The following is a 19,167-nucleotide window of genomic DNA, read 5'->3' as shown; positions in this document are numbered from 1 at the left end:
TTTATGATTGCATAACCATCCTCACAAGATATATTACTGTTCCAATATCTCCACCCCCAAATTCCTCCAGTACTCCTTGGTGTAGCCAGTCTTTCTCCCCAGTATGATCCCCTGGCAACTAGTGATCTGTTTTCCATCCATAAGTTTTTGTTTTTTTTTTTTTTTGCCTTTTCCAGATTGTCGTATAAATGAAATCATACAATAAGTAGCCTATTGACTTTGGCAGTTTGTCACCAGAATGCATTTGAGGTTCAGCCAACTTGTGTATATCAGAAGTTTGTTCCTTGTTTTTACTGCTGAGTAGTATTCCATTGTGTGGATGTAACATTTTGCTTATCCATTCACCAGTTGAAGGCATTTGGGTTACTTTCCACCCTTTGGGGGTTACAAAGTCACCCAGTTTTATAGTTTAGTTTTTACGTTTGAGTCTAGCATTCATTTTGAGTTAATTTTTTTAAAATTGAAATACAGTTGGTTACAATGTGTCAATTTCTGGTGTACAGCACAATATCCCAGTCATGCATATACATACATATATTCGTTTTCATATTCCATTTTGAGTTAATTTTTGCATGTGGTATAAGATATGGATTAAAGAAACTTTTGGCATACGGATATACAGTCTGTTGGAAAAGACAATCTTTCTTCATTGAAGTGCCTTGGTACCGTTGTCAAAAATTGAATGACCATATGTGTATGGGTCTGTTTCAGGTCTCTATTCTGTTGATCTGTCATAATCACCATTCACAATGTCTTGATAACTGTGGTTATATAGTAAGCATTCATATAGTGTATAGTGTAAATCCTCCAAATTTATTCTTTTTTGAAATTGTTTTGGCTTTTCTAATTCCTTTACCTTTTCACCTAAGAATCAGTTTGTTGATTTTTGGGAAAAAAATCCTTGCTAGAATTTTGATTAGATATTTTCGAGTTTCATTTTAGTATGATAATAGATTCATAGGAAGTTGCAAAAATTGGAGATAGGTCCCATGTATCCTTCACTCAGTTTCCACCAATGGAAACATCATGCATAACTATAGTACAATATCAAGAGCAGGAAATTGACATCGAAGCAAACCACAGTTTGTTCAGGTTTTACAATTACATGTGTATTGATATGTGTGACTGTGTGTTTATAATTCTGTGCAGTTTTATCACATGTAGATACATTTAACCACCACCAAGATATAGAACAGTTTCATCGTCATAAAATCTCTCATACTACTTGTTTATAATTATACTCATCCCCCTCCCTCACGTTCCTCTATTCTGTTCCTAATCCCTGGCAACCACTAATCTGTTCTCCGTAATTTTGTCATTTTGGAGGCTGTTCTGTAAGTCGAAATCATATAGTATATAACCTGTTGAGATTGGCGTTTTTTTACTCAACATAATCCCCTTGAGATCCAAACAAGCAAGTTGTTGCATTCCAGCAATTAATTCCTTTCTATTGCTGAGTCATATTCCATGATGTATCATACTTTGTTTAACCATTCACTCACTGAAGTATATTTATGTTTGTATTAGTTTGCTTGGGCTGCCATAGCAAAGCATCACAAACTGGATGGTTTAAACAACAGAAAATGATTGTTTCACAGTTCTGGAGGCTAGAAATGCAAGATCACGGTGTGAGTCAAGTTGGTTCCTTCCAAGAGCTATGAGAGAGAATCCATTCCATATCTCTTCCCTAGCTTTTGATGGTTTGCTGGCAATCTTGTTTTTTGGTTTATAGAAGCATCACTCTGGTCTACACCTTCATCTTCACATGACATTCTCACTGTGTGTATGTCTGTCTCCAAGTTCCCCCTTTTATAAGGATACCAGTCATACTGAATTAGGGCTCACGCTAACTTTTTAACTTTTAACCCATGCCATTTCAACTTGATAACTTCTGTGAAGACCCTAACTCTGTAAAGACCCTAACTAACAGTTGTTTCCAATTTTTAGCTATTAAAAATAAAGCTGCTCTGTATGTTCCTGTATGTTTTTATGTGGTCATTGGTTTTTCAATTCTCTTGGTTAAATGCTCATGAGTAAGATTGCTGGTTTTTATGGCAAATGCATGTATGATTTACATTTTAAAATTTTTTATTGATATAATTAACAGTGTATAAGTTTAAGGTATACAATGTGTTGCTTTGATACATTTCTGTGTTGCAGATATGATTACCACAGTAGCTTTAGCTGACACGTCTATTCTATCACATGATTATCATTTCTTTTTTTGTGGTTTTATGGTTTTTAGAAGCAACTTCTAAACTCTTTACTAGAGTGGGTGTACCATTTTACACTTCCACCACCAATATATGAGAATCAGTTTCTTTGCATCTTTGCTATCATTTGATTTTGTCACTACTTTTTATTTTCACCATTCTGATAGGTATAATGATATCTCATTGTAGTTTTTATTTGCATTTCCCTTCAATTCAATTTTAGTATGTGTTATTAAAGTTTTTTTTGTTAATTGTCTTTTTTCTCTTACACTTGAATCCTTGATTCTTAGTATTATTAACATGATTACTTATTTCCTATCCTGTAGTATAAAGTAAGTAACTTCAGAGGAACAGAATCAGTATTACAACAAACACAAAACTATTAAGTAAAGTTTAAATTTCCTTTATTTCATTTTGTCCTTAGAGTTCATCCCACTAAGGATACAATGTTGTATTTTAAACTCTTACTATAAATGCTTTCTCTGTTTATTTGATATACATGATTAAGTTTGTTCTTAGTTTTTCAACTTTAGCAATTTCACAAATTCATTTCTTGAATAAGTAATTCATTTTCCTAAATCAAGAGTTAAAATTATGTAGAAGAGTGTATGTAGAAGTTTTCAGAGACTCTTGCCTCCTATATTCTTCTTTCATCTCCTCCCTCTTATAGGTAACCTTTAAAAAATGCTTTTTTAAAGAAAAGTTTCACGTTAATCCTTGCAGTATTTCTTCTTGTGCAAACAAATGCATCCATATGTGTATTCTTATCTTATACTTCTTTCTTAAAAGTAGCATACTGATCAAAACAATTTGTTGTAAACATTGATATTAAGTGCCAGACTTAACAGAAGGTGACTCTGTTGATGATGCCTTTCATGGTGAGGGAGTTGAATCTGTCACACTGACTTCTGAACCATTTCATGGTCTACAAGTTATGATCAATATGAGTTAGTGAAGTACGCTGGCTAGTAACTGTGTCGATGATAGTGTTGATATTTATCTGCTTTAGCAGTGGAGAAACTCTGCTTGTTGCTCTGTAACTTTGGACAGAAAAAGAGACAGGTGAAAGATAGCTGAATACCTAGAAAGTTGTTATTGCTAGCAGGGCAGGTGACACAGAACTAACCTGTGAGTTGGGGGACATAATGGAGTTAAAACTTTCAAGTAAAACAACATGAGTGGGATATTTGGCAAACATTAGCAGAGTAATTTACTAGAAGCAGTTGGAGGAGAAAACTTTCCCTTTCTTGTTTGCAGTTTATTAAATCAGGAAAGCTGAGCATAATCACTGGTGGGAAAGAGAGAGAAAGACTGCTTTTCATGATGAAAAGAGCATTTTGGGCAGTTTTACCAAAGTAAATCACAGAATAAGATGGGAGATGCTTGCATATGAAGAATCTCCTCATACATATTGTTCTCAGATTTTGCTGCATTATTTGGCAGAAACCTTTTTATGAAGTGGATCATTATGACACGTTTTTCTATAGAATTTTCTAATTGAAAAGTTTCTTTCCTGACTAATGACTTAGCAGATAAATCTCTGGTACAAGAAATTGTCTTAAAAGCAAAGTTGCAATAACTAAACCTCTCTAATTTATGATAGTAGTTTCAAGTTCTCTGCTGTAGAGTACACTTTTAAGAGTAACACCGAGAAACTTTAGTTCTGTTATATTTTTGCCTATAGTAATATATTGGTCTTAATTAATATTAAATGTTTGCTGAATCATTATTTTGCTTCCTTTCTTAGCATTTAGATAATCCTTTTGGTGATGTTTTGCCAGGATGCTTTAATATATTCGTAGTGGTTTAGAAATAAGGTAGTCTTTTGGTCTCAGTTGCTTTAGGAAAGTTTAAAAATTTCCTGTCACCTTAGAGCTTGGGTTCACAGTTGGTCTGTTTTCCTCCTATTGGATGACTTACTGAAGTGGAAGACACTCATGGGTGTTAAAGGCACTGAACATTGAATAGGTTACAGGGCAAAATATGGGGGCCCCTGGTAATATCTAGTACCAGTAATCTAACTACATATATGTAACATTTCGATAGCTCTTCTTTGGATCATCTTAATGATGCAGGCTAATCATAAGCTCCCTTTCCCAAGTTTAATGGAATCACACGCTACATTTTAGGGATCAGTAACTCCTAGTTTCTAGTATCATCACACAATGCCATTGTAACACGCTAACCCTTGACTGCAGCTTGCCTGAATTGCTACTAGAAGGTTCTTGGTGCTTTTTTTCTTGCTTTAAGTTGTATGCTGTTCTCTTGTGGGTGACTGTGAGACTTGTGCCATCAAATTTTGAACAAGGAGGAGAAATGTTGAACATTTATTCAATGATAGTTTTCATATCCTGTGGTGAATAACTTAAAAAATGTAGCTGAAGATAGCTTCATTGTTCAACCAGGTGCTTCCATTCTTTTTTTTAAAGCTAGATATTTCTTTGACTCTTTTGCTATAAAGTTAGACAAGCTTTGGTTTCTTTTTACTGTATAAATAGGAGATAAAAAATCTGTCAAAATAAAGTATTCTGAGTGTAGATATAATTGTCAGTGTCTTAATTTATAAAATTACATTTCAGAAGATATGAATAGTTATGGTGTATAGTATGCTTGTTCAGTAGAAAGGTGTTCTCAAGTGATTGGTAAAACCTTGTGAATATTTGATATGAGAGAAACTTATTTCATAAAAGGGTTTAAATTTAATTTTTTATTGTGGTAAAGAAAATAAAATTTACTGTCGTAACCATTTTGTAAGTGGATAGTTCAGCAGTGTTAAGTAAATTGTCATTGTTGTGAAATTGATCTCCAGAACTTTTTAATCTTGCAGTTCTGAAACTATACCCACTAACATGTTGATCACCACATCACCCAAATCTGGGTGATGATTGTGTTTCCTCAGGGCCACTCGTTCCACAGTGGGTGATCAACATGTTAAACAACAGCTCCCTCTTCCTGCCCTGACTCCAAACTAAAACAAAAACAAAAACTGGTAACCACCATTCTGCTTTCTGTTTCTATGAATTTGACTACTTTAGATACCTCATGTAAGTGGGTCATGCAGTATTTGTCTTTTTGTGACTAGCTGGCTTATTTCATTTCCAGTAATGTCTTGAAGGTTCATCAATGTCGTAGCATGTGAAAGGACTTCCTTGTTAAGGATGATATCCATTGTATGTATATGCCATATTTCGTTTCTCCATTCAGCTGTTGATGGACATATGGGCTGCTTCCAACTCTTGGATGTTGTGAATAGTGCTGCTATGAATGTAGGTGTGCAAAGATCCCTTTGAGACCCAGCTATCAAATACTGTGGATATATACCTGCAAGTGGGGATTGCTTAATTATATGGCAGTTCTATTTAAAAATATTTTGAGGTACCTCCGTACTGTTTTCCAGAGCAGTTGCACAATTTTACAGTCCTACCAACAGTGCACAAGTGTGAAATTTTCCCCACATTTTTGCAGACAGTTGTTATTATGTCTTTTTTATTGTAGCTATCCCAAAGGGTGTGAAGTATTTCATTGTAGTTTTGATTTTTTTTTTATTTCTTTATTTTAAAAGAAACATTATTATGTGGAGACCACAAGGAACCACTGAAGGTTTTTGTTTTGAGGGAGGAGGTAGTTAGGTTTATTTATTTATTTTTAATGGAGGTACTGGGGATTGAACCCAGGACCTCCTGCATGCTAATCATGCACTCTACCACTGAGTTGTATCCTCCCCTGACTTGGTTTTGATTCATTTTTGTCCATTTTTATTTGCATTTTTAATTTTTTTGTTGTTATAGGAATTCTTTACATATTCTAGTTGTTAACCTCTTATCAGATATTGTTTGAAAATATTTTCTCTTATTCTGTAGGTTGCCTTTTCACTCTGTTGAATGTGTCCTTCGATGTGTAAAAGTTTTGATGTCCTTTGATATGTAAAAGTTTTGATGTAGTCCCATTTGTGTATGCTTTTGGTGTCATATCCAAGAAATCGTTGCAAAGTCCAGTGTTTTGAAGCTTTTCCCCTATGTTTTCTTTTAAGAGTTTTATAGTTTTAGGTCTTAGATTTAGATCTTTAATCCATTTTGAATTAATTTTTGTATGTGGTCTGAGATAATGAATGGCCCAACTTCATTTTTTTTGCATGTGGGTATCCAGTTTTCACAGCACCATTTTGTTTTTGAAGAAAAACCCCATTGAGTAGTCCTGGCACCCTTGTCAAAAATCATTTGAATGTGTATTCCAGGGTTTATTTCTGGCCTTTCCATTCTATTTTATTGGTCTGTATGTCTGTCTTTATGCCAATATTATACCTTTGTGATATATTTTGAAGTCAGGAAGTGTTTCCTCTAACTTTGTTCCCTTTTTCCTAAATTATTTTGATTATTTGGAGTCCCTTGAATTTTTGTGATGAATTTTTCTATTTCTGCAAAGAAAAAAAAAGCTCTTGAGATTTTGGTAGAGATTGCTTTGAATCTGTAGATTGCTTTGGGTAGTATGGACATCTTAACAGTATTGAGCCATCTAATCCCTGAACGTGGAGTGTCTTTCCATTTATTTGTGTCTTCTTTAATTTCATTCAGCAGTGTTTTGTGATTTTCATTGTATAAGCCTTCCACTTCATTGGTTACGTTTATTCCTAAGAATTTTATTCTTTTTAGTGCTATTGTAATGGAGTGGTTTTCTGAATTTCCTTTTTGGATTGTTGATTTTTAGTATAGAGAAGCACAGCTCACTTTTGTGTGATGACTTTGTATCTGACACCTTTGCTGAATTTGTTTATTCTAACAGGTTTTTTTTTTTTTTGGTGGGGGTGAAATTTTTAGGGTTTTTTACATGTAAGAACATACCATCTGTGAATAGAGAAAATTTTACTTCTTTCTGATATGGATGGATATTTCTTTTTCTTGCCTAATTGTTTTGGATAGGATTTCCAATACCATGTTAAATAGAAGTGGAGGGAGGAGGGCATCATTGCCTTGTTTCTGATCTTAAGGGAAAGCTTCTAGTCTTCATTCAGTATGATACTGACTGTGGCCTTTTGTAAGTGTTCTTTATTATGTTGAGGTACTTCCTTCATTGTCTAGTTTGTTTAGTGTTTTTTTTTTTTTATCATTTAAAGGTGTTGAATCTTACCAAATGCTTTTTCTGTTATCAGTTGAGATGATTGGGGTGTGGTTTTTACTCTTCATTTTGTTAATACATTACAATGATTGATTTTTGAGTGCTGAACCAGCCTTGCATTCTGGGAATAAATCCTATTTTGGTCATGGTGTATAATACTTTTAATGTGCTGTTGAATTTGGTTTGCTAGTATTTTGTTGAGGATTTTTATATAAATGTTCATCAGTGATTTTGGTCTGTAGGGTTTTTAAAAAATTAATATTTAATTTTTAATTTTAATTAAAAACATTTTTTAATTTTTATTTTTTTAGTGGAGATTGAACCCAGGACCTTGTGCATGCTAAGCTAAGCTTGCACTCTACCACTGAGCTATACCTCTGGTCTGTAGGGTTTCTTTATAGTGTCTTTATCTGGCTTAAATTTAATTTTTTAAAAGTAATTTACATGTTTAATCTTTATTTAGGAAGACTTAAGTTTAGAATTAAAATAATTTTAGAGTACAACATATGTATGACTCTCCTGTTATTGTCATTGTGTAGAATTACCAACCTTTTAAATTTGAAATAAGAAATGGAAAGTACCTGTACTGTTTTCATAAGCCTCATTGTGAAAAAATGTTTGATTTCTGAACTTGAATATGAACATAATTCAAGCCTATGAATTGTGTACTATAGCATGTTAGTAGGAAGGTTAGTGGTTTATTGAGTAGATGCTTATGCTAGCTATTTTAGTAAGGTGTTACCTAATCAGAAGTGTAAGGTACAAAAATTTTAAATATGTAGCATGTATGTTGTGTTTTGTCATACTAAAATGAACAAAAATATTGTGCTTAGTGGTAGTAACTGCAATTCTAAATTTTAGATTAAGATTTCCCATTATCCTTTATAAAGTGGTTTATTTTACACTTTGGTTTTATTGTGTCTCAGGTATAATTGTATCTCCATCTTCATGTGAACCATTAATAAACACTCAAGATTTCGTTAGGTCCTCTTTACTGCCTTGAGTAAATAAATGTGAAAGTTTTTGATGCAATCAACCCGAGAGTATATGAAATAAAAATCTGTGGATTTCCCTCAATCCATGCAGGATTATCCTGTCTTTATCTACTTTGCTATGAAATCTGTCTTGATAATCTGCTATTGCTTGAAATCTGCCAGTGAACCAGTGGTGCCCAGTGTGAAATGGGTTTGATGGTAATAATGCACTGTGCTTGTATCATACTGTATACTATTTGCGAGTGTTAACACGTGAAATTAGCTTGTTGTAAATTTGATTTTCAGATCTAGATATTCTTTTATACCAGCTAATTTGGTCTCACCTCTGAAATGTTGAAAGCCACTACACCCAGTAGTAATTACTGCTGTTTACTCATGATGTCTTAACATACAGAAAGTTAGGTCAGTGGAGCACATATGTATTTCAAATTAGTGCAGAAAGCTAAATGCAGAGTATGATATTCCAGTATAAGTGAGATGAAGAGTGAACATTGACAGTGCTTTAAAAAATGATTCTTATAGTTTAGCTGTGACTCTGGCAGACTGAGGTATGATTTTTTAAGGTGGTAGTATATGATAAAACAAATAGTTACCTGTTCTGATACTTACCTTGGGATAGGTATGATAGTTGACATATAATGTCTAGTCAACTGCAGCTTGTTAAGGCAAACTGGGAAATTAGCAGGCTTGGAATTAGATAGCTGATGTATGTCCACTACTATATTAGGTATGATACGGTATCCAGTGTCTAGCAGCAGTCAGTGCCACTATGGTAGACGGATGAGAAGACAGTATTGTGTCATTTAGATTAGGACAACTGGGGAGACACAGGGAGACTGTTTTTAGAATGGGTTTAGGGGCAGGATTCCAGCTCCTGAGATGGGGCTGGTAGATATATTATAGCAAGAACAAGGCAGGGTATTGATCATTGGATGATTCAGGCATAGGGTACAATTGAGTACAGAGTGATAGAGTAGTGGGTCTGCAGGAATAAGGCAGAAGCCTTTTCTTATCCCCCACCTCCCCCTGTAGCACTCATTTGTTCTGAAGTTGATGATGGCGTGCTAGATTTTCTACAGAAATCAGAACTGATGGTCAAGAACTGGGGCAGGCTGAGTATGTAGGTTGGGCTAGGTGATCCTAATTGTGGTTAGAACTTGAGTCACAAATGGAAAGTATTGGGGAATGTGGGTAGACAAGGAAATGAGGAAGATTGCTGAGCATCTACTATCCTACTCTTAAAAATAGGAGGGGAACAGGTGGATGTTTCCAGTTCTTTCTGGCTTTAGTTTCTGGCAGTGTATAGTGATGCCAAATCTATGTAGACTATGCCCCAGCTTGCTCCCTCCCCTCTTCCTGAAAGTAAAAGTTGTTTTTGAAGTGTTGTGGCATTAGGTTTGTTTACTTTATCTACTTAGTTATTTTAGAAAGTTTTTTTTGTTTTTTGTTTTGTTTTGTTTTTTACTTTTGGTCTCCCCCCTCCTTTCTGTGTATTATTTTTTAAGTTTGTAAGGGCAGATACTTGAGCTTTAGTTAGGAAATGTAGAGAGCTTTAGTTAGGAAATGTAGACAGGATCATTAATTCTCTTATGTATTCAGATTTCTTCCAGTTATACCTTCTCCAGATTTCCTCCTCCTGCACTAGAGCAGCAGGTTCTACCTTTAGAAATTCTTTAGGTCTCTTTCCCAGTTTATGGAAAAGAAAATATATTTGTAAATGATATATGTGGTACTTGTGATGTGAGTATGCTATCAAGAAACGTTTAGGTGAAAATTTTGTTACTGGCCTGAGTATTACATGATCATTGCTTGATTTGTCATTCTTTTCACCCTGTCACTTAGTCAGAAGACTATAGAAATAAACTGGGGGAAGAAAAATACCTTTTTGAGCAAGGAGAAATCTTTTTTAAAGGTTATCAGCATCAAAAGAGCAATAGATTTCCTTCTTTTGAAGGTAGTTATTTATGTCTGATTTAATTTTTTTGGTGAGTTTTTCATTCTTGTCCTTTGTACTCAAAGTTGCCATGTATCATTTGACATAAGGAATGACGGCAACTTTCCTGTTTTCATTAACTGTACTAATGCAGGAGCTAGTCTACCTTCTAACATTCACAATCTCATCTTGAATGACAGACTTCTGTCTGCTGTCTCCTAAGAAAGTAGATAAGCCGATAAAAGGAACATACCTTTGGGTCTTGTCAGGAGATCTTATGAATGTTTCTGTTTCCTGCTAATCTTGTAGATGAGCATAATAAAGATAGTTTTATGATAGAACTTAGAGTTTTTTGTAGGTTCCTTTTTGTAGATGCATAACTTTATGAGATTTCATACCTGAAATATGAGTAAATCAGATTTTAGCAGCAGAGATAGTTTTGTAATTCCTCAGTTCAGCTATTAAGAGATGTTGAAAAGAAATTCCACCTTCATAATTTACTTTTTTTATACTAACAATAAGATTATGATTAAAAATTTAAAAATCACCCACATTTTCTCCATCACGATAACTGTTTTCTTTTGCTTCTTTTTTTGGTGAATATTGTATCCTAATATAAGGCTTTTAACATAAACTTTACCTATTTTGCTATACAGTCGTCATAAGTAGTTTTGCTACACAGTCATCATAAGTAGTTTCAGTGTATGAATTTTAATTACATTTGTACCATAAGTTAATATGTGGCTGGACATTTAAGTAGTTATTTATTTATTTATTTTAAAATTGAAGTATAGTTGATTTACAATGTTGTGTTAGTTTCCAGTGTACAGCATAGTGGTTCAGTCATGTCATATATATATATTCAGTCACCATATATATATTCATTTTCCTCTTCCTTTTTAAGTGTTTGTATTATAATGATGGTGGTATTCCAGAAGAGTATGTACATTTCCAAGATGTGATCCTCATAGATACAAGAATGTAACCCTTTTGGGAGGGGTGTTAAGATAAGGGGGTGTCATGTGGTGTATGTGCTGAGTTTGCTAGCTTTTAGGAGTTGGATATTTCTGCATTTTTAGGGAAAGGATTAATACACCAACTACTTTAAGTGCCCCCCCCCACTCCCCAATAACACGTAGGTTCTGAGGGACTTTGTTATTAATAGCTCTGTTTTGTAGCTTTTTTATTTTCTATCTTGAGACCACTTGGGATTGAAACAATCATTCTTTTGTAAAAAGAAATCAGAATTACTTTAAGATTTTTAAACAATATTAAAGAAAATCAGGTTTTTTTGTGTGTGTTTACTTTTTCCTGGGAGGATAATTTTAATCAATTAAGTCATTTGGAGTTAAGAATATAAGCATAATTATATATATTTAATATATATTTGTGTTTATATGCTACATAGTAGGTGCCCAGCAGGTTTTCAGACGTGGAGGAAGAGTTTTTTTGTTATTGAATTAATTTAACTTGGGATCTAAACTGAGTAACAGGTCCTAAACGTATTTATTATAGATCACTTGAAAAAGTTATGGTGATCAACTTTCAGCTTTTAGATCTGTTTACATCAGGAGTACTGCTGAGAGTGTTTACTTGAATTTAACATATAGAATTAAAAATATATAACCACTTATTACTTTTTAATCCAATAATTATATAATGAATGTATTTAACAAATCTTTAATGGCAGTGTATTATATACACTTGAGCCTAAGGAAGTGGTTTTACTTTAAAGTATATTATTCAAGCTATCAACAAATGTGTTTGCTTAGTTTTAAGTAAGGAGAAGCAGAAGCTAGTTGTTATTGGAAATATTTTTTTCCCAAGAAGAAAATAGTGATTGAGAGTTAAAGTAAATTTCATTTCTATGCTTTATCCTCCAAAGCTGTTGGAATGTTAACTCTTTTATAGTAGTTATAGAAAATTGGTACATATGCTAAAAATCTCAGAGTTTTTCCTTGGCACTAGGTGAGAGCTCCACCTTGTGATCTTTGAGCATATTTTTTTTTAAATTAATAACCTACAGTAGGCCAGAAATGGTGTGGTGAGTTAGATTATTAAACTTACACTTTTATTTGAGCATTATGTATTCTTAGTTTTGGGTTTCCCAACTTAGGTCAAATGGTGTTAAGTAAATTTAAAGCCCTCGTTTGGGAATTTTTTAATGAAAATCCTTTGGGGAAGCAAATTGTATTTGTATATAGCTGTAAACATTTAAAATAAAAAGGGAAAAATTCTCAGTTCTTACTGCAGATAATATTTATATTCTTAAAGAAAAAAAAACAATGCTAACTTACCCATTGTTTCTCTCCTTTAAATTACAAAGCAGCTTCAATATATATAACTCTTTTGAGCTATGAAGAACTGTTTTGGTGGCAAATTAGTTACTTAGAGAATGATTACAATAGTAAAACCTCAAGATACATGGAATTTAATACTATGTTTAATAATAGGTGGCAGTAGAGATAGATACTTTCTCTTAGAAATAAATTTATTTTCACATTTATTGTTACAGGTAGTTCCATTAGGGCAAGCATCATTGCTCTCCTGTTCGCCACTGTATGTCCAGTGCCCACCACTGCATTTGGCACATGATAGATACTGTTAGTTGGTTGGATGGATTTTTAATATTGATAAACTTTTAAAAACAGATGTTTCACTGGGATAGAGAGTTGGCTAGTTTAGTTTAATAATTTTTTCTAAATCTATCAGACTCTGTCATGGTATTTCTTTTTAAAATATAGGCACCTTGTCTGGGAGACTTACATCTTTGTAAATTGTTTTTCTTTTGTGTTTGCTTTGGTTTCTAAATTACCAAATACATGTTAGTATAGCCTTATAGTGAGCAAAATAATTTGACTCGGCAAGACTTCTTGTACACTAGAAATTAGTTCTGTGTTACTTAGAGGAATGTAGTTTATCACACAGTACCTATTTTATTTAGTGCTTTCTGCTTTTCAGAGCTGATTCATTCTTTATGTCCCTTAGGAGAATCCATTTATGAACTATCTTTAAAGTCTGCTTAAAAACTGTATATTTAAGAAATGCAGCAAGTTTGGTTTTATAAAATGCTTAGAGAGAAGGGGCAGAGAGGAGTAGCTTAATTAGAGTGAGCAAGGAAGTGCAGTGTTTTGAACTTTTTTATTTTAATTACATATTAGTGGACATTTATGATGCTTTTTAGAGAGTTAAAATTAATGGAAAAATTAAAATGATCAGTTTCTTGTATAATGTCTATGCTGGAAGAGATCATTAGAGAAGTTCATCAGTAGGTGACATTTGAACATTTATTATTAATTGGATATGTTTAGTCTTTAGGTGGCTACCAAGTACTAGATTCACTTGGAAATAAAATAAAATTATAAAGTTAAGAGCTTCAGACCCAGCCTGTTTTCTTTTTTGTTACAAATTTGTCATTTGCTTTTAGATCACTCTCTTGTTAAGGAACTACATCTGTGACCTTCAAAACTAGAAATAATACCCTTCCTTTGGCCAAACTTAAACTTCGATCACAAATGGCATTTGTCTCTTGTCCATATGACATTATTTGTATTTAAGTTGATTGGAAGTTCCTTGAGGGAATAGTTAAAAACTAAGATTCCCCCCCTTCCTGTTCAATGCAGATGTATTATCATGAAGTAGTTATTTATTAATAATAAACCAGGTTTTGGACTGTATGTTTTTTCTATGGTTGAAGAACCTATTTTTAAAATGTTTTAAAATTGTATCAGATTTTTTTATTAGCTCCTTTTAACTATACTGTACATCATCAGCAGAAAGGTATAGAATTTTCAGGCATCTTGTATTATGGTTTAAACTTGTCAAAGATTTTAGGACGAGTAAGAGTCACATTCTGTTCCTAGTTAGGGTATCTGTCTTTTAAAGCCAGGCTAGAGAATCATGACAAATTTTAGAAAATAATTGTAATAAAAGGTTCTTTCCTAGTAACTGTTGTTACTATTGTGGGGCTATAACAGTTATAACAAATTCATATCTAGAAAAAGCAGTCAAATCCTTTTTGACTGCTTTTCTTCGAAAGAAATCCTTATTTACTAAAACACATTAGCAGGCACTTGGAAATTTAGTTTTTGAGTAGATAGATACCCTTCCCAATATTTTTGGTGTGTTCATAATAAATACGGCATCCTCCCTCCCCTTTTAAAGGAATTGTCTGTCTTAGAAGAAAGAAGCAAACCATCATTTTGCCCACGTAAATATATGAATGTATTTCTGACTTTGGGGCGTTCCAGAAGATGATAAAGAAATGATAGCAGCTCCAGAAATACCAACTGATTTTAATCTACTTCAGTAAGTATACTATGATAATTTCTAAATACTTGTTTTTTCCACAGAATGGGAAATGTATTAACTTCCGTTAAAGTTGCTTCTGCTTGGGAAGATCTAATATTTCAGTATAAGATAGCATTGCATACTTTGAAACAGTTTATATCAGTGCTTATTGGGCTCTGTAACAGTAATTCCATGCTTTTTATACAGTACATTTAATTTTATTTTTTAATTTAGATACTGTAAAATTTATTATTTTTGCTCTTCAGTTCTTTGAGTCCATACTTGGTTTTACAATAGCAACTGTTTTGAGGGAATATCATGAAATTCTTAAAATGGGAAGTGTTCTCATTAGTAAGGGATATATACCAGGCAGTAATATTTAGGATGTAATGTCAGATTTCTGTTATAAAATTAAATGATAGGCTAAAACAAACATAGGAGGGTAGGACGTGCTTTCCATATTTTTTTCAGAAACAAATGACATGCTCGTTTGTCCATAAAGTCACTTCAAAGAAAGTATTTCCTTTAAGCCTTATCTTAAAAGCTATACATACTCTTTATTCAACTTTTATTCTAATTACTCTTTGGTGTTGGTATAAGAAAGAATTTGAGCTACTATATATGCAGTGGTGATTTTTATACTAAGCTCCAGCTTCGTGAGGTGCCTAAGTGAAAACTGAACCCTTAAACTGCCCATGGACCCCTTTAACTTTACACATATGTACACCACACTATATTTGTTATTAGAGTCTTTGTAAGACTTGATGTAAAAAAATCTGGTTGCTGAAAATTTTGAAAACAACAGATATCCTTGTACATAGTGGTGGCCAGTGTCTGCTTTTGATGTTATATGAATTTTCATTTTAAAAATAATTCTATATTCAGACTATTAAGGGTCTGCTGGGATATTGCCAATATTTCAAAGTATGAGTTTTATTGTGATTTTAATCCCAGTTTATATTGATTCTGTTTTAAGATTCTTGAGGAAAATTTCTTGGCTTTGTTTTTGTTTGTTTGAAGGAGGCTATGGGATCATCTGAGAAAAAGAGTAATTTTTGATTTGACTATTATAAAGTTGTGAAATTCCTCAAATACATTAATACATTAGAGACAATTAATAAGATTTGTATTACAGACTGTTGACTATTAGAATAGATCAAGTAATTAGGGTCTGAAGTAGGATAACAGAAAAGAGGGAATTGATGTTGTGGAGATAGATAGCATTTGATTGGGTATGTGAGTGGGGGCCAGGTAAAGAGAAAGGAGTGGAAGATTCAGTCATGTGATAGATGACTTGAAGTTTCAAGCCGCTTTTAGGTTAACATAGTAATGGTCTATAAACATTTTAGCTTGTATTATTTCACTTAGGATAGGTTTTTGTTGTTCTTTTGACTTTAAAAATAGAAGAAAGCATTGGAGACTCACAAGAATAATTTCTTTGGTTGGGAATATTTTAGACTAATTCTGATTACTCCAGTTTTCTTCAGGTTTTCCAGTTAGTAATTAAACCTGTAGTGGCTTATTGTTTTAGTTGGGATAGCCTGGAGATGAGGATTAAGCATGTAGTTGAGCCTTTGATTACTCTGTGGCCATTGGAATATTGGCAAAGACTAGTAAGTGCAGACTTAGAGCATTTACTGAGCTCTTTAGGAGAGCTGGTATCCCACAGATGTCTTATTTATACATCAAGTTGTTTAAAAACATTTTCAGTCTTTTTAACAAGGCCATATAGACACGTGGGAAGATTATTGATAACAATCTTTTTAAGATGTAAGAGGCATGAATTTCAGGGTTAATATTAAGCAGTCATTCAGTTTTTGGTGCATTAACTCTGGGAGATGATGTTATTACAGGCTCTTTCCTTGCAACATTATAGGACATAGTTAGGATTGTCATTATCTTCAATACATTGTTTAAATAACTTTGTAGGTAAGTGCTATAAAAAGTAATTTTTTCCCCTACCAGCATCTTAACCATTACGTTAATTTTATAAAGTATTCCTACCTCACAGCCTCTGGACAACTTGGTTATTATAGAAAAAAAAAAAGGAAATAGAAGAAATCTAGTTAGAGAAGACTAGCTTTAGAAACATAGCCTTTCACTTTGATTCTATTTATTTTAAACAAAACTGATACTAGGTTTACACATTTAAAATGGTAAAACCTCTATCTTTTATGTGTGTGGTTCAATTTCAAATGCCAAATATGCCTTGCTTTAAGCATTTAAATGTGGGTATGTTATTACTATTTAGATAGATATGTTTACGTATATAAGAAGCATCACACATGCATATTTAAATTATTCTACTTCCTTATGCCCAAGAAAATCCAAATTATACAACACACTCCTACTCCAAAGTGAGGGACAGTTTCTTAGAACTGTAAGTTTACATTTTAGAGATTAAAGAGACTTTATGTGGTTGCCAGGGGGGAGGGGGCTAGGAAGGGACAGACTGGGAGTTTAAAATTTGTAGATACTGACAGGCATATGTAGAATAGATAAACAAGATTATACTGTATAGCATAGGGAAACATATACAAGATCTTGTAGCTCACAGTGAAAAAATGCGACAATGAATATATGTATGTTCATGTATAACTGAAAAATTGTGCTCTACACTGGAAATTGACACAACATTGTAAACTGATTACAACTCAATAATAAAAAAAGAGACTTCAGAGATTACATTCTTTCTTGCATAAACATTGTTTATAGATGAGAAGATTGAGAGACTCAGTTGTTCAAGACCACACAGTTTCTTAGTACAGCTCTAGAACCAGTTCTCTTGACTATGGCTCACTGCCTCTTTACTTCATAAAGGATCTTGATCAATTAGCACACTTCCCCACTGTATTTCAAATGGTTTAGTTTGTAACAATGTTTTCTACATATTCTTTCAGAAACACATGTTTTCTATAGTTACCCTCAGGTTTATAAATGTTTTTTGAGTGATGTAGTAGAGCTCATAGGATCCTTAACATTGCTAAAATTCCCTAATAAAGATTATCCAGTATCTAGTGCAAAAACCCAGTTTCCCCTGTACACCATAGTCTTTGAATCAGAAAATGAAACCAGCCATTCCAGTAGAACACCACAGTTCCTAGGGTTAAAAATTTTGAGAGCCCTTGGTTTCGTTTGTATGCTTTAGTTAAAAGTTAATAAATAAATGTTTAGACATTTGTGTTTTAGTTTATTGTTTTTGTGTTATGTAACCTTATATGTTTGGTAATGTGCTATGGTATGATGCTTTGGGAAAGCATCTTAATTACATTTAAATCTAATACAGAATTTTGTAATGAGTTAACCAAGCCTTCCTTGTAGAAAATATGGCAAAAATTAGAAACTCCATCTACATTTCTAAGAAAGGTTTTAAATAATTGCCTATCTTTTTGTCATAGGGAGTCAGAAACACATTTTTCTTCTGACACAGATTTTGAAGACATTGAAGGAAAAAACCAAAAGCAAGGCAAAGGAAAAGTATGTACAGAATATGTGTTTTTATTTGGGTTAAGGTCATAAATACACATATATGAATAAACATAATTATATGTTTAATGTCTAACATATATTTAGCTATGTCTCAGATGTTGTCTTTTAAAAATGCTTTTTTTTTTCCTGGTTGGTGTGGTTTCTTTGACTTTTAGACCAAATATCTTTCATTATCTACTTATATTACTATAAAGTTGGAATTACTACATCATTGTTTCTAGTAGTTTATTTTATAAAGCATAGTATGCTAAGCAAAATATGGTATTCTGTTGACTTTATTTTTACTTACACATGACTCAATATAAAGCAAATCAGTAAATTTCTTATTCTAAAGCACCCTAAAAATGTAACCTACAAGCGTTTAAGTCTAGTGGGTTACTTTTGGCAAGTTTTACTCTTTATAAGTAATATCAAGGATAAAAACTAACAAAGTGAAGTTCTGAGTCAGTAGAATGCAAGTTTAGAGCATCAGTTGGGTAGCCTGAGGGGTGTGGATGACTTAGGGAACTGTTAAATCATTTTGCTGTTTTGGAAAATATGTTTCACTTTGTGCATATGTAAATACATTGTGCAAAAGATGATTTGTTTTTGTTCACCATTTTCTTTGCCAAAATGAAGTTTGGATTTATATTTTCTCACAGCACATTTTCTTTTAAAAAGTCTAAATAATGCAGAAATGTACAATGAACAAAGTAAAAATTTCCCATTTTAAACATTTAAACATTGTGATGAATGTACATATGTATGTATATACACACACCTATGTATAAATATGTCATAGAATTTTGTTTAAATGAAATCATACTATGTAAACGGTTTAATTTGCTTTTAAAACTTAACAGTATGTTGTCAGCAGCTTTCCTATCAGTGAATTTTTCCTGTCTGTAATTTTTAATGGTATCATAGCATCCCATTTTATGTATGGAACATAATTTATTTAACTAGTCTTTGGAATATCTTTTTAGAGTGTACATAATCCATGGGTTTCATAATTTCATATGCATTCTTAGTCCTTTAAAAAGTAGTAGTTTGAGAGAGAGTGAAAAGAGAAAGTGGGAAAGAATACAAATGTTAAATCATGACTATCCAAAGACAGCCATAATTCTAGTTGGTAGGATATGATTATTCATTAGAA

The 19,167-nt window shown here is 32.9% G+C and overlaps 1 protein-coding gene across 4 annotated transcripts in view; it reads left to right on the top strand.

Annotated features, from left to right (window-relative positions):
• STAG2 (stromal antigen 2) overlaps window positions 1-19,167 on the top strand; it is a 107,496-nt gene that overhangs the window by 26,020 nt on the left and 62,309 nt on the right. For all 4 annotated transcript variants that reach the window (XM_032475716.1, XM_032475718.1, XM_032475717.1 and 1 more), the window contains exons 2-3: window positions 14,418-14,561; window positions 17,942-18,020. In XM_032475716.1, coding sequence (XP_032331607.1) covers window positions 14,518-14,561; window positions 17,942-18,020 — 123 coding nt within the window. In that variant the 5' untranslated portion in view covers window positions 14,418-14,517. The remainder of the gene's footprint in view (window positions 1-14,417; window positions 14,562-17,941; window positions 18,021-19,167) is intronic.

Source organism: Camelus ferus, chromosome X, assembly GCF_009834535.1.
Source record: "Camelus ferus isolate YT-003-E chromosome X, BCGSAC_Cfer_1.0, whole genome shotgun sequence".
NCBI classification, from domain to species: domain Eukaryota; kingdom Metazoa; phylum Chordata; class Mammalia; order Artiodactyla; family Camelidae; genus Camelus; species Camelus ferus.
This window is presented reverse-complemented; position numbering and strand designations above follow the sequence as displayed.